The 14,291-nt window shown below is 53.2% G+C and overlaps 1 protein-coding gene across 1 annotated transcript in view; it reads right to left on the bottom strand.

The window, feature by feature from the left end:
* Window positions 1-14,291, bottom strand: part of PADI1 (peptidyl arginine deiminase 1) — a 40,387-nt gene that overhangs the window by 3,316 nt on the left and 22,780 nt on the right. Inside the window, exons 7-15 of the mRNA XM_033228119.1 lie at window positions 13,240-13,412; window positions 12,987-13,108; window positions 11,822-11,945; window positions 11,327-11,434; window positions 9,192-9,343; window positions 4,782-4,926; window positions 3,545-3,638; window positions 2,484-2,563; window positions 1,471-1,596 (exon numbers count right to left, since the gene is read on the bottom strand). Coding sequence (XP_033084010.1) covers window positions 1,471-1,596; window positions 2,484-2,563; window positions 3,545-3,638; window positions 4,782-4,926; window positions 9,192-9,343; window positions 11,327-11,434; window positions 11,822-11,945; window positions 12,987-13,108; window positions 13,240-13,412 — 1,124 coding nt within the window. The remainder of the gene's footprint in view (window positions 1-1,470; window positions 1,597-2,483; window positions 2,564-3,544; window positions 3,639-4,781; window positions 4,927-9,191; window positions 9,344-11,326; window positions 11,435-11,821; window positions 11,946-12,986; window positions 13,109-13,239; window positions 13,413-14,291) is intronic.

The following is a 14,291-nucleotide window of genomic DNA, read 5'->3' on the forward strand; positions in this document are numbered from 1 at the left end:
CTCCTTCTAAGCCTCAGTTTCCCCATCTGACAAACCAAGGGTTTAAATGGGTGTTCCCTATGGGACTCTCCAGTGAAGACAAGCTGGGCTCCTTCAGCAGAGCCTGGAATGAAGCTAGGGAATCCCCACAGGATGGCCCACAGGCAGGGGTCTTCCAGCAGACAGAGGCCAGGCCACAGTCACACACGCTTCAGCCTAGGCCCTCCCCGCACCTTCAGCCAGAACCAGAGCTTAGTAGTCCCTTAGAGCTCTGCTGTCCACCACAGTAGCCACTGCCACATGCAGTTGTTTAAATTAAAATTAAACTTACATAAAGTTACAATTTCCGTTCTTCATCGACACTAGCCACATTTCAAGTGGTAGCCGAGTGGCTACTGGACTGTATTGTGCAGATATGGAACATTTTCATCAGCACAGAATGTTCTAACAGACAATACTGCCTGACTTCAAGCCGTGGTTCTCAATCAGGGATGATTTTGTCCACTAAGGCATTTTTGGTTGTCACAACTAGGAGAGTGCTATTGGCATCTAGTGGGTAGAGACCAGGGAGGTCACTAAACATCCTGCGAGGCACAGTACAGCATCTACAACAAAGGCTTATCCAGCCTAAAACAGCAATAGAGCTACAGAGTCGAGAAATCCTGCTTGGGGGTCTCTGCCAGGACCTACAGGCTGGAATCTTCCCAGGGGGAGTCAGGAAAGCACACGGGTCCTCCCCACCTCCCACAACCTGCATCCTGATTCCAACATTCACTTTCAACCCTCGGCTTGTCCTAAGAGAGGGATTCAAGCTGAAGACCGCAGTGTAAAGAAAGAGGGTCTATCCCCATCCTGGGGGACCATCCCTCCCAGCTGCCAGCACCCCAACATCCTTTCCCACGAGGTTAATGGGCACTTGGGCCAGGTCCACCCCGATAGCATCGCTCAGGTGAGATCACATCTCTCCCAGCTGAGATCACATCTGCCCATCTCCTTGTCAGCTGCCCAGTTAATGAGAGTCAGTGAGGCGACCGCCCGCCCCCGCCTGCCTGCCTGCGTGACACAGGACCCCCCACTGGGGAGCAGCAAGTGAGGGACTGTGGTGGGAACACAGCAGGCAGTTGAGACCCAGAGAGAGAAGCCTGAAACACTTGGAACCAAACCACGTTTTCTTTTTCCGTCTGGGTGAGAAAAAAAAAAGTGCTTTGTGGCGGGGCATCCTATGCCCTGTAGGATGTTTAGTGAAATCCCTGGCTTCTACCCACCAGATGCCAGGGGCACGCACCTCCCTGTGGCAACAAAAAATCCCCTGGGGGCAAAATTGCCCCAGTTGAGAGTCACTGATGGGAATGTTCTCTATATTCACAAAAACAGACCCTGGAGAGGTGCGCAGGGCCCTCCAGCCTCTGCACCAGCCTGCCCTGGGCCAGTGAGTGCTTCTTCTGGGAGCCCCGCAGACCCCCCAGCAGGACCCTGCCCAAGGGCTCTCACCATGTCTGGGAAGAAGGCTTCTGCATAGAAGTTTTTCAGGAAGAAGAGCTGAGGAATGTCCACGATGTCACTCTCTGCCAGGCCCAGCTCCCGCTTCAGTACATTACGGTTCCAGTCAATGCATTTCTGGGGAAGGAGGCAGCTGGGTAGCCCGGGACCAGGAAGAACATAATACTAGCCAAGCACCTACTGTGTGCCAGGCCCGTGTGGAGCCCTCTGGGCCCGTTAGCTCCTTGAAGCCTCACAACAGCTTTATGCCGTAGAAACCATTGCTGTCTGGGGGAAACTGAGGCTCAAGCAACCTGCTCAAGTGCACACGGCTAGGAAGTGCCAGCGCTGGGGTCTGAACCCACACAGTTTCTGGATGCAAATATTCTTGTCAGTACAACACACTGTCTCAGCCCCAGCCACAGTGTGGTTGGTGCCGCTGTCTCTTCTCAGCAGCTTAGGAGAAAGTGCTGGGCACCACCGGGAAGGGGGAAGGGGCCTCCTCCCGTTAATTGAGCACCGACTCTGCACTAGCCCCTTCACCTCGCACAGGGCAGGCACTTTTTATCTTGGGTTGAGCCCTGCCCCTTCCTGACACCTTGCTTTACCTGTTCTCACAGAATCCCCCTGACTCTTACCCGCCCCACCTCTGGGCCCCGCAAGGTCCTATTTCCCCACCATGTCTCTCGTCTCGCATTTCACCAGACTTCTTGGATGAGAGGCTCAGGTTTGCCTCTGTGGAAATAGGTCATTGCCTCAGAGTGGGGCCAGGTCTCCCTCATTAGGCTGGGAGCTCCCTGAGGGCATGGCTCTGTCTCTTCCATCAGACTGTGAGTTCCTGAAGGCAGAGGCTCTATCCTACCCACAGGCCCCAGCAGTCCCCAGGACCGTCAGAGCTCCAGCGAATCCCTGACAACGTCGTCCCCCCCCCTCCCCCGCCACCCATCCCTGCCAGCAGTTCCTGGGGCTGCTTCTCCCTGGAAGGGTAAGGATCCCTTAGAGCAGCTGGTGGTCCTGCCCCTCACCTGTGCATGAAGATTGTCTCTCTGGAGCTGTCTGTCTGCCAGCATCTCATTAATGCTTATTTTTGCCTGGTGTTTTAACCCTGCAAGAAGAGAAAGATAATGCATAGCTCAGGGAGCACTGCCTGGAGGCCCTCTTCGGCCTGGGGCTACGTAATCCAGGCCAGGATTTCTCTCCTACCTCAGTGCCAGGGTCAGAAGCCAGGATAGAGAAAGTCCAGACTGAGAACCCTGATGGGACCAGGCCCTGGCTGCAAGGAAAACCTGGTGATGGATAAGGAACCCCTCAGGAAGTGACTCAGGACTCGGAGCCTAATAATTATGGCACAGGTACCATTATTGAATGTCTGCCATGCTCTGGACATCCCACTTAATGTATTATTAATATTTAAAGCAACTATAAGAGGGATTAATTATCACCTACAACTCAGAGAAGAGGAAACTGAGGCACTGAGAGGTTCAGAACACACCCTTGATACCAGAGCCAGCAAATGCCAAGACCAGGATTTAAACCCAGGACTATCCTTGTGGACAGCGGCACCACATCCATTCCAATGCTCTATTTGCCAGATGAGAACACCGAGGCTGTGACAAGGAGGGGAGGTGGGCCAAGCAAGCCCTTGGAGGGTCTGTTAGCTCCTCCAGGAAGCTCTGCAGAGGGGCCCTGACCAAGCCTGGTTTCTCCTCCTTCCTCTCTCGAGCCCCCAGCCCTGCTGCTCCCTGGCTACACAGCCCTGGCCAAGCCAGTTCTCCTCTCTGAGCCTCAGTTTCCACTTCTGTGAACAGGGATAAGGAAGAGGGAGGAGAGATCAGACGGGAGCGAGAACAAGAACGTGCCTGGCATTGACTGGCACCAGGGGCACTCATGGTTTCCTGTGCCTTTCCTCTGCTGGGGTGTGGCCCAGGAACTTCCTCACCCATCAGAGGACCTGGGGGCCCAAGACACGGAGAGTGGGTGTTGGGTTCTGAGCCCAGTTGAGAGCCCTGCAGGTGCAGGGACTGTAACCAAGGATGGTGAGGAAAGGGCAGGGTTCCCCAGGGGTGGCCGGGTCATTGGCACTCACCATCAAACTGGGCCGCCTCACCATAACCCTCTTCTTTCTTCTCTTGGAAGAGTTTGAGGCAAGCGCTAGGGCTAGCCAGGAGCAGCCGGAAGCCCTGGCACAGAGGGAGGGAGAATGGCTCAGTGGACAGGGTCCCCCTAGACACAGGAGACCCCAGACTCAGGAGGGGCCTGACAGTGCTTGGGACTCCCCTCTCCCGCTCAGTCTGCACCCCAGCCACAAAGCACTGTCTGCAGCTCTCCCGGTCCTCCAAGCAGGTTCCCACCTCCAGAACTTTGTGCCGTTCTCCCTCCCTGGAAGCCCTTTGCATTTTGCCTACCAAGGCATTCTGACTTCTTCCTTCAAGGCCCAATTCAGGGCTGGGCGTGGTGGCTCACGCCTGTCATCCCAACACTTTGGGAGGCCAAGGTGGGCGGATCACCCGCAGTCAGGAGTTTGAGACCAGCCTGGCCAACAGGGTGAAACCCCATCTCTACTAAAGAGACAAAAAATTAGCTGGACATGGTGGCGTAATCCCAGCTACTTGGGAGGCTGAGGCAAGAGAATCACTTGAACCCAGCAGGTGAAGTTGTCGTGAGCCAAGATTGCACTATTTCTCTCCAGCCTGGGCGACAGAGCAAGACTCTGTCTCAAAAACAAACAAACAAACAAAAACAAAATACCCAATTCAAATGTCTCCTCCTTCACTGTCAGAGCTGTCCCTAGCAGAGCTGTAACCACTGGTCACTGGTAAGCCTCTTCTCTCAGGCTGCTGGCTCCCTGGCCATGTCTTCCCCAGCCACCTCTGCAAGGCTTACTGTAGAGGCCCAGAACCAGGATTTGAATCATATCCTGACACCTGCAAGCTGGGTGAGCTTGGATGGGTTAATGGCCCTTCTGAGCCTCAATTTCCTCACTTGTAAAATGGGGCAATAATAATTGCACCCACCTGATGGGCTTGTTGGAGGATTAAATGAATTAAAACATGTGAGTATTTGGCACATAGTAGGTGCTCAGTAAATATTACCAATTATTATCAATATCATTCCTGACTGTTGGCTAAGGGATTTGAGTTCAAGCACAAATACCCAGGAAGTGTGAGGATGAGCGTGTCCGGGTGCCCTGACCCAGAGAATGCCCCAGTCCAGAGCTTACTCGGGGCACAGGGTTGAGCTGGTTCTAGATGGCTTTGCCCTAACTTATCCCATCAGGTCAGACAGGGGCAGAGGTGGCTCAAGCAGGGAGGGAGGGGACGTACCTTTTGGTCAGAGGTAGGCACAAAGGTCAGGAACTCGTCCACATGGCCCACAGAGAGCCAGTCCGAGTAGAGCTCCACGGGTGCCTGCACCTGCTGGGCCTTCAGGAAGTTCCGCACCACCCTGGCCATCTGCCGCCCGCCGGACCTGGCCAGGAGGGAGAGGGCGGGCAGTCACCTTGTGCCTGGGAGGCATCAGGTCTTGCCTCTGAGTCATCATCAGATCTGCCACCAGGGGGCGGGATTGCTCAAAGAACGCTTTAAATGTGGGGCGTAGAGGGTGGAGGGGCCAAGACAACAGAGAATGGACTGTGGATTTGTGTGGGCATGTGAGCACCTACTGTGTGCTGTCCTTAGGGTACTCTCACTAAGTGTCTTGTTTAATCCTCCTGATGACCCTATGATACACATACAAATACCAGCTCAAAGTTACATCTGAAGCATGCTCGGCCAAGCTGTCTGGCCTCACTCCCCCTGCACACCTCTTTGGTCACTTGGCTCCAGGTCCACTGGCCTCCCTGCTGGTCTGCTGTCTCCAGCCTGCTCCTGCCTCAGGGCCTTTGTATGGCTGTTTCTACACCCTGGAATATTCTCCTAAGTAGCCACATCTTTAACTGCCTCTTCTTTCTTTCTTTCCTTCTTTTCTCTTTCTTCGTTTTTCTTTTCTTTCTCCCTCCTTCCTTCCTTTCATTCTTTCTTTCACTTTCTTTCTTTCTCTCTCTCTCTTTCTTCTTTCTTTTTTCTCTTCTTTCTTCTTTCTTTCTCTCTCTCCTTTTTTTTTTTTTTTTTTTTTTTTTGAGACAGGGTCTCACTCACTCTGTCACCCATGCTGGAGTGCAGTGTTGTGATCATGGCTCACTGCAGCCTCAACTTCCTATGCTCAAGCGATCCTCCCACCTCAGCCTCCCGAGTAGCTTGGACTACAGGTATGTGCCACCACGCAGGGCTAATTTTTGTATTTTTTGTGGAGGTGGAGTTTCACCATGCCACCCAGGCTAGTCTTAAACCCCTGGATTCAAGCGAGCCCCCCACCTCGGCCTCCCACAGCACTGGGACTGCAAGTGAGGGCCACTGTGTCTGGCCTAACTGCCTCTTTTCCTTCAAGGCTTTGTTTAAACATCAGACTCTCAGCAAACCTGAGACAAACATTTACTGACATGTGCCACACACATGCTTTACCCAGGCTACCTCATTTAATCCTTATGACAGCCCTGTGGGGTGGGGACCATTACTGTCCCCATTTTACAGATGAGGAAGCTGAGGCCCAGAAAATTAAAGTTATGTGCATTTCTTCATGCATTCATACTATATTCATACATATGATCGGAGGTACTTATTTGTTTTGTTCACTTATTGTCTGTTTCTCGCTGCCGGAATGTTTGGTTGTCTGTTTTGTCCATTGCTAAGGTCAGAAACCAAGGCAGGGTCACTGGATAGCAGCCTGAGGTGCTAAATTTGAGTCTGGGGCCCAGGTAGAAGGAGACCTGGGTTCTGACCGTACTGCTAACTTGCGGTGTGGTCCTAAGTACGTAGCCAACCCTTTTCAAACCTCAGGTCCCATCTGTCCACCAAAGGCCTGATTCCTGGTTTTCAATGCAACAGCCAATGGAATGGGGACACGTCCACACTGGAGACCCCTCACTTTTCCATGTGGGGTCCTTGCTCTGTGCCTGGGAATTCCCAGAACAGACCCCTGCACCCTTGAGAGAAGGCTCCTGGCTTGGTTCGCTGGCTCGTGAGGCTTGTGGGAGCAGACAGGTAAGGATGCCCATGTGTTGCAGCATGATACAGAGACTGGGGCAGGAGCCTGGGACAAAGAAGGAAGCAAAGTCCTTGGAGAACACCAAGGAGCCCCTCCCCTTCCTGAGCCTGCATCCTCTGAGCTCGGCCCCTGAGCCCAGGTCCCAGGGATCCCGGAGGAGAGAACCGCCCTGTGAGGCATCTGAACAGAATGATTTCTCCCCGAATTCTGTCCCCAGCTGGACTTGCAGAGCCCCCTCCTGCCTGAGGTCCTACCAGTCCATCCCCGCTCATCTGCATGCCACCCATACCAAGTTCTTTCCACTTTTCTTTTGAGCTGTACCTTCTCTGGCTTCCAGGCTTCTGCCTGTACTCTTCCCTCTGCCTGCAACACTGGGCCACTCCACGCTACTTTCCTTCCTTCCTTCCTTCCTTCCTTCCTTCCTTCCTTCCTTCCTTCCTTCCTTCCCTTCCTGAGATGGAGTCTTGCTCTGTTGCCCAGGCTGGAGTGCAGTGGCATGATCTCGGCTCAACGCAACTTCCATCTCCTGGGTTCAAGCAATTCTCCTGCCTCAGCCTCTCAAGTAGCTGGGACCATGGGTGTGCACCACCACACCCAGCTAATTTTAGTATTTTTAGTAGAGACGAGGTTTCATCATGTTGGCCACGCTGGTCTCGAACTCTTGGCCTCAGGTGACTCACCCACCTCGGCCTCCCAAAGTGCATGAGCCACTGCGCCCAGCCTACTTTGCTTCTTTCCTTACCTGCCTGAAGTCTGCTTACCCTTTATGATTATGCGTCAATATCGTTGGCTGCCCCTAGGAAGCCTTCTGGGACACCGCACGTGGGATGATATGTGATCCCCTCTCTGATCCATTGTTTCACTGTCTCCCTCATTAGACTCTAAATCTCAAGGGCAAGCTCCTCAGCCATTTCTGTATCCCTGGCATTCAACCTTGGGCTTGGCCTATAGGAAGTCTCCATAAATATTTACTGAATTGGTAAATGAATGTATGAAAGAATGCACGTAACTTAACTTTTCCAAGCCTCAGCTTCCCTATCTGTAAAATGGGGATGATGATGGTCTCAGCCTCACAGGGTTGTTGTAGAAATTCAATGAGGTAGCCTCAGAAAAGCACTATGGGTGTGACACGTAGTGGGTAGTAGGTGGTCAATACATTTTGTCCAATGAGTTCCACCTGCTGTGAAGCAGCTCCACTACTGGGGCCAACTGAACAATACCTAAGCATTCAAGAGGTGGATGAGGCGAATTCTTTATCCCCAGTAATGCTGATTCTATAGCTGGGACTGGGATTTTCATCAGGCCCATTTTAAAGATAAGGAAACTGAGGCATGGAGTATAAAATAATTTGCTCATTTAAAATGCATCTCTTTTGTTCACTGATGTATCCCCAGTACCTTTAACTGTGCCTGGCACACAATAAATATTTTTAAATGAATTAATTGAGTACCTATTGTGTGCCAGGCACTATGGTAAACACTGGTTTGGGGGACACATCCCAAATCGTGTGGCTGGCAAGTGGCAGGGCCAGGACTAAAACCCAAGTCCATCTGATTCCAAAGCCTGTGCTCCTTCCTCACAGCTTCCTCCCTGAGTTAGAGAAAGACCGTCCTGAGGCCTCAAGGCCTGTCTGCCCCCAAGGGTGTGGGCAGAACAGCACACACAGTAGTGTCTGGGCATGAGTCACATGCCTCTCGCCTGGCCAGTCTCAGCCCTAGGCACCCTGCCTGGGCACCCAGTTACGTGCCTGGGTGGGTGCCAGGAAGCCTTACCTCATCCGATCCAGAGCTCTGAGACTGCCAGATTCACCAGGTGAGGCTGTGACCTTCTCAGCACTGCCTGACTCCTCTGGGCTGGAGACCAGCTGGTCAGCCAGGGCTTGGGGGGCAAGTGGGGGCACCCCTGCCATGCAAAAGCCCCACAAATAGGAAGGTGAACTCCAGGGCTTGCAGTGGGTGTCATCTCCAGGGAGGAAACAGAGGAACCCACCAGGACCCTGCATTGCACACCCCATTCTTTGATTACCTGCAGGGAGGGTGTGTACCCATTCAGCAGGACCTAACAGACATCGCCACCTGTTTGAGCATTAAAACCTAAATATCTTGTTTCCTGCTGCATCACATCTGTTCAGGGTGAGATCCACTGACTCACCTCTGTCATCAGGGTATCCTGGCCAGTCACTTGCTTACCTGCAGCCACCTGCTCTGGGAACTTCATGACCTCAGGGCCCTTTTAAGCCATGGTTAGGACAGAAGCTAGTCTGACTTCCTAATGGGAGAAGTCAATGAGTCTATTCCTCCGTCTCTGTGCCAGACTATATCTCACCTCCCCAGCTTCTCCAGTTTTTCATGAGAAGCCAGAAACATGGCTTTTTATGGGAGGCCCCCTGATATCTCTTTAATGTTGATGACTCATTAAGCCCATAAAATGAGGTAGATCAAAAGATCACAGGCCACAAGCACGTGAGTTTTCTCCTAAGATTCTGTGATCTTTTGAGATCCTAGGCTGCCGAGTCTTTGATTACAGGATTCCACACAGGAAGTTAAGACCACTTATCAGACTGGGGAATTGTGTTTGTGATAGGGGCACAGGGAGGGTGGATGCTGCGGTCAACCCCTTGTGCCGCCCCACCTCCCACCCCAGCCCCTCACTTGGGGAAGCTGCTCCCAATGAGGATCCGGCCAAGAGGGTACTCCATGCTGCCCACCGTGACAGGCGGACTGACGTCCAGGTTGCCGAAGGAGTCAAGGCTGGAGGGACCAGAGAGTGGGATCTCCCGGGTCACATATCCAAAGTCAGGACCCTATGGAAGGACCAGCGAGACCCCGGCCCCAAGAAGGAGAGGTCAGTGAGGACAGGACGAGGCACTTCTTGGAGCAAAGGGAAGATGCTGGGGGCCTCCCACTCCATGGCTCCTGGTGCTTGAAAAACGATCTCTGTCCACTTTTTACAAATCCCCCCGGGCTCTGAGAACCATGCAGTTAAAGTCAAATCAATAACCAAAAGATAACTAGAAATTCCCCCAAATGTTTGGAAATTAAGCAATACACATCTAAGGTATCCATAGATCAAAGAAGAAATCAAAGAGGGAATTAGACAAGATTTTGAAGTGAAAGTTCATAAAAATCTGCTGTCTTTCGATAGCACATTAAAACTCATGGGATGTTGGTGAGGCAGCACTGCTAGGGAGTTGCCAGAGCTCTAGACATGTATATTTAAACCGAGCATGGTGAGGCATGCCTGAGTTCCTGGCTCCTCAGGAGGCTGAAGTGGGAGGATGGCTTGAGCCTAGGGGGTGGAGGCTGCAGTGAGCTAGGACTGCACCACTGCACTCCAGCCTGGGTGACAGAGCAAGACCCTGTCTCATAAAACAAAGTAGGCCAGGCAAGGTGGCTCATGCCTGTAATCCTAGCACTTTGGGAGACCAAGGTGGGTGGATCACGAGGTCAGGAGTTCGAGATCAGCCTGGACAACATGGTGAAACCCCATCTCTACTAAAAATACAAAAAATTAACCTGGCATGGTGGTGGGGGAAGGGGGCGCCTGTAATCCCAGCTACTTGGGAGGCTGAGGCAGGAGAGTCGCTCGAACCCGGGAGGCAGAGGTTGCGGTGAGCTGAGATCGCGCCATTGCACTCCAGCCCAGGCAACAGTGCGAGACGCCGTTTGAAAATAAATAAATAAATAATAAAACACGTGTGTTTTTTAGGAAAAGGCTGAATCATCTTAGATTCCATTTGAAGCTAGAAAAAGAACAGCAAACTAAACACGAAGAAAGTGGAAAATGAAAGTGATAAAGAGGAGAGCAGAAATCAGTGAAAAAATCCCCTGGCCCCTATAGGCCAAGCCCGGGGCAGGTCAGGTGGGTCTCTCTCCAGCACACTGGCCCCGGCAGGTGCACTCACCTGCTGGCTTCATTGTCACCTGATCCGTCAGGCTGGGATGAATGTCCCTGCTCTGTGTGCCCACAGACTGCATCCCATCACAGCTCCTACCTGGACTGGGACTGTCCCAGCAGTGGGGGAGTGGGAGCCGGGAAACAGGCAGAGACCATGGGCTCACCTGGAGGGGTAGTGCACTTGAGGCTGAGTGCAGGGCTGTGGGGACAGCCCCTCTAGCTTTGCATCTTGGTGCCACTATTAACTTGCTACATGGCCTTGGGCAAGTTACTTAACCTCCCTGAGCCTTGGTTTCCTCATCCATAAAGAGGAAATAATGATAGCACTTATGTACAGGTGTGCCCCATGGAATTCATGAGGTAAGCCATAGAAAGCTAGGAGACAGTGCCTGGAACTCAATATGTAATGGTGGGTGCTGCTGTTGCCATCTTGTGCACAGGAGGTAGCACAGTGCCTGGCACATCGTAGGTGTTCAGAAAACATTTGACACCTAAAGAGAGGACCTAGCTGTGAAGAACAAGAGCCATGCAGGCTCACTAAGGGTACATTCCCTCCAAAAGGCAGCTTGGTCTCCCCAAAGCTGACCATGCTGCCAATTCCCTCTTGGTGACCAGTCAGTCCCTTCTCCAGAAGAGCTCTGCTGACCTGCCCCTCTCAACACAGGAATAATCAGGCTGCTGCCTATTTGCATGTGATTTGCATATCATTTCCATCTCTTGCCCAAACTCCCCACTGGCTCCCCAGTTTGCTGCTGTCCCACCTCCTGTATACTTCTGCCTCCTTTTCCTGTTCTCCGAGCCTTATAGGACCAAGCCCAGAAGAGACTCCACCAGTGCCCCTCCAGGAGGACCCAGCCAGGGTTTCCGCACTCTGCCTGTCGCCACATACCAGGATCCTCTTATAGGGGAAATCCTTCAGGCCTCTGTTCCGGGGGGAGTCAAAGACCACGGGGAAGGATTTGTGAGGGGCCTCGATGTAGCCAAACTCCATCTCGTCCTGGGAGGGGAGAGATGAAAAAGCCACGGTGACCTTTTTCGGGTGGGTTACAGAACAGGATGGTCCCCACCGGGCCTGGGGCAGGGCAGGGCAGCAGATCTTCCCTAAGATCTGGTGAGGGGCAGAGGTAGAAGTGAGACCTCTTAGGACCCCAGGGAGGAGAGGACTCTCGTCTGGGACCAGATCGTTTGGAGGGCAGCAGTGGAGGCTGGGGCTGATGCAGGCAGCGGAAAAGCCCTCGCCCCGGAAGCCTGGCCCAGGCTGCCGTGGCTTCTCTAGCGACACGGAGGTCCATCAGGCACCTGTGCGGCTTCCCTTTCCCCAAGCCAGGCTGCAGGCTTCCCAGGCTGCCCCCAGCTCTCTTCTGGAGTCGGCTTCGGCTCCCACCTGGATCCAGCGGTCATTTCGATTTTCAACTCGAGGGCAGATGATCAGCTTGCAGTTGGCTTTCAACGTCAGGTAAGACATGTCCTCCAAGAATTTCTCATTGGAGCCGTGAGTGTCCGTCACACTGTAAAAGGCAGGGAGAGGGGAGCATGCTAATGGCCTCTGACTGTGGCTGAGATGTGAGTGGCCTTGATTCAGTTTGTGCTGGGCCCTGTGCAGCCTCTGGGATACAGGGGTTCCAGTTCATGACCTTGAGAGGCTCATAGGCCCATGGGGAAGATGGATAAAGTCTCCAGATCATATCAGGTGACAGGAGCAAGGTGAGGCATAAGCGCAGGCTGTGGAGCCCAGAGGCAGGGCACCTAACCCAGCACAGGGAGTCAGGGAAGTCGCCACAGAGGTGACCTGGGGCTGAATCTCTTGGGTTAAAATAGCAGTGAAGGGCAGGTGGCCCCGTCTACTCCTGTTCCACACAACTGGCCTAAGCAAAGGGGTCAGGGTGGGGTTAGCAAGCAGGAGAAGAGTCTCTTTTTAATACCTACACACACCTAGACCCAGGGAAGCAGAGCAAACCTGTTTGGCCACACCTTTCCCAGCCTTTTAACTTATGTCCAGCTCAACTGTGGTTTTTTCCAGTGGTCTGACCTCTGGCACAGAGGCCTGGCAGGGCTTTGCCAATCGAGGCTGGTCCTTCCCTCAAGGGCATGGTGAGGATTCTGAGAGATGGCAGAAGGACCAGCGAGCTGGGTGAGATCAGGCTTGCAGTGAGACCCGAGGACTGGGTTCCCACGTCCTTAGCAGGCACGGGATTGTACCCATGTCACAGTGAGGGTAGGTCTCCGATGGTCACCAGCAGCCTGTGCAGAGCCTGGTCCCACTGCCCAGACTAAATCTGAGATGTTCTGGGGCTGCAGCCACAGGACAGGATGGGCAGGAAAACCAGAGCTTGAGCCAGTGACCTGGGAGGGGCCTTAGCTGCACAAGGCAGGGTGGGTCAGGGTTGGGTAGGGTGGGGCCCCAGCCCACCTGCTGCTGTCCTGCCACCAGCTGAATTGGTGCCCACAATGAATCCGTTAGTCTGAGTGAGGCGCGCAGCCCGGAGGCAGCTTCTGTCTCTACCTCTGCACTCCAGACCTGGGGGAGGGCTGGAGGGAAGGAGCCTCACCTGCACACATACAGCTCCTCAGGAGGCTGAGTGTTGGGCGTCATGATCCAGGGGGCCATGCGGAAGCCCACAGTGTCTGTGAAGAGGGTCACCTCAGGCAGGGTCTGAGGGGAAAATAAGGACTTGGTGGGCCCTGCAGGGACCCCTAGCCTGCCTCAAGCCCCCCAGCCCCCAGCCTGCCCAGCCCTGGAGCCTCCAAACTAGGTCCCCAAACCCCTCAGCCTCCATGCCCACCCCCCAGTGCTGTACACACCCCCGTGTCCACCAGGCTGACACTGAGGGAAACCAGCCCCAGGAAATCGGCATCGGGGAAAGTCAGCCCCTCCACATAGAACCTGATCTCCTGCTCCCCCGACTGCCGCTCAACTTCGTAGGACAGACGCTGGGGCCCCAGCACCTGCTTGTAGTCTGAGAGAGAATTCCCACCTAGGAAGAACAAGAGTCAGGGACTAGCATGGGGACAGGGGTGAGGGGCTGCAAGCCCAGGAATCCAGGACAGAGCCCCCTTTTTGGTTAGAGCTGCTTGGGTTTCTCACTGGCTCTGAGAGAAACCTCTCTGAGCCTCAGTTTCTTATCTGTAAAATGGTTAACATTTTCTCATGAGGCCAATATAAACTTTAAGCTAAATAAAGAGATAGAAGCACCTGGCACAAAAGGTGAAAACTACCCATGGATAAATACATATACAAAATATGATATAGTCATAAGATGGAATACTATTAATTCATAAAAAGTAATGACCAGACAGGTATGGTGGCTCATGTCTGTAATCCCAGCACTTTGGGAGGCAAAGGTGGGAAGATTGCTTGAGACCAGCCTGGGCGACAGAGTGAGACCACATCTCTACAAAAAAAAATTTTTTTTTTTTTTCTGTTTGAGACAGTCTTGCTATGTTGCCCGGGCTGGAGAGTAATGGTGTGATCTCGGCTCATTGCAAGCTCTACCTCCCGGGTTCATGCCAGTCTCCTGCCTCAGCCTCCCGAGTAGCTGGGACTACAGGTGCCCACCACCACACCCAGCTAATTTATTTTTATTTTTATTTTTAGTAGAGATGGGGTTTGACCGTGTTAGCCAGGATGGTCTCGATCTTCTGACCTCGTGATCCACCTGTCTCAGTCTCCCAAAGTGTTGGGATTACAGGCATGAGCCACTGCGCCAGGCCCCCAAAATTTTTAAAAATAGCCAGGCATGGTGGCACATGTCTGTAGTCCCAGCTACTGGGGAGGCTGAGGTGGGAGTATCACTTGAGCCCGGGAGTTCAAGGTCACAGTGAGCCGTGGTAGTATCACTGCACGCCAGGCTGGA

This window comes from Trachypithecus francoisi, unplaced genomic scaffold, assembly GCF_009764315.1.
Source record: "Trachypithecus francoisi isolate TF-2019V2 unplaced genomic scaffold, Tfra_2.0 Lachesis_group12, whole genome shotgun sequence".
NCBI lineage: Eukaryota > Metazoa > Chordata > Mammalia > Primates > Cercopithecidae > Trachypithecus > Trachypithecus francoisi.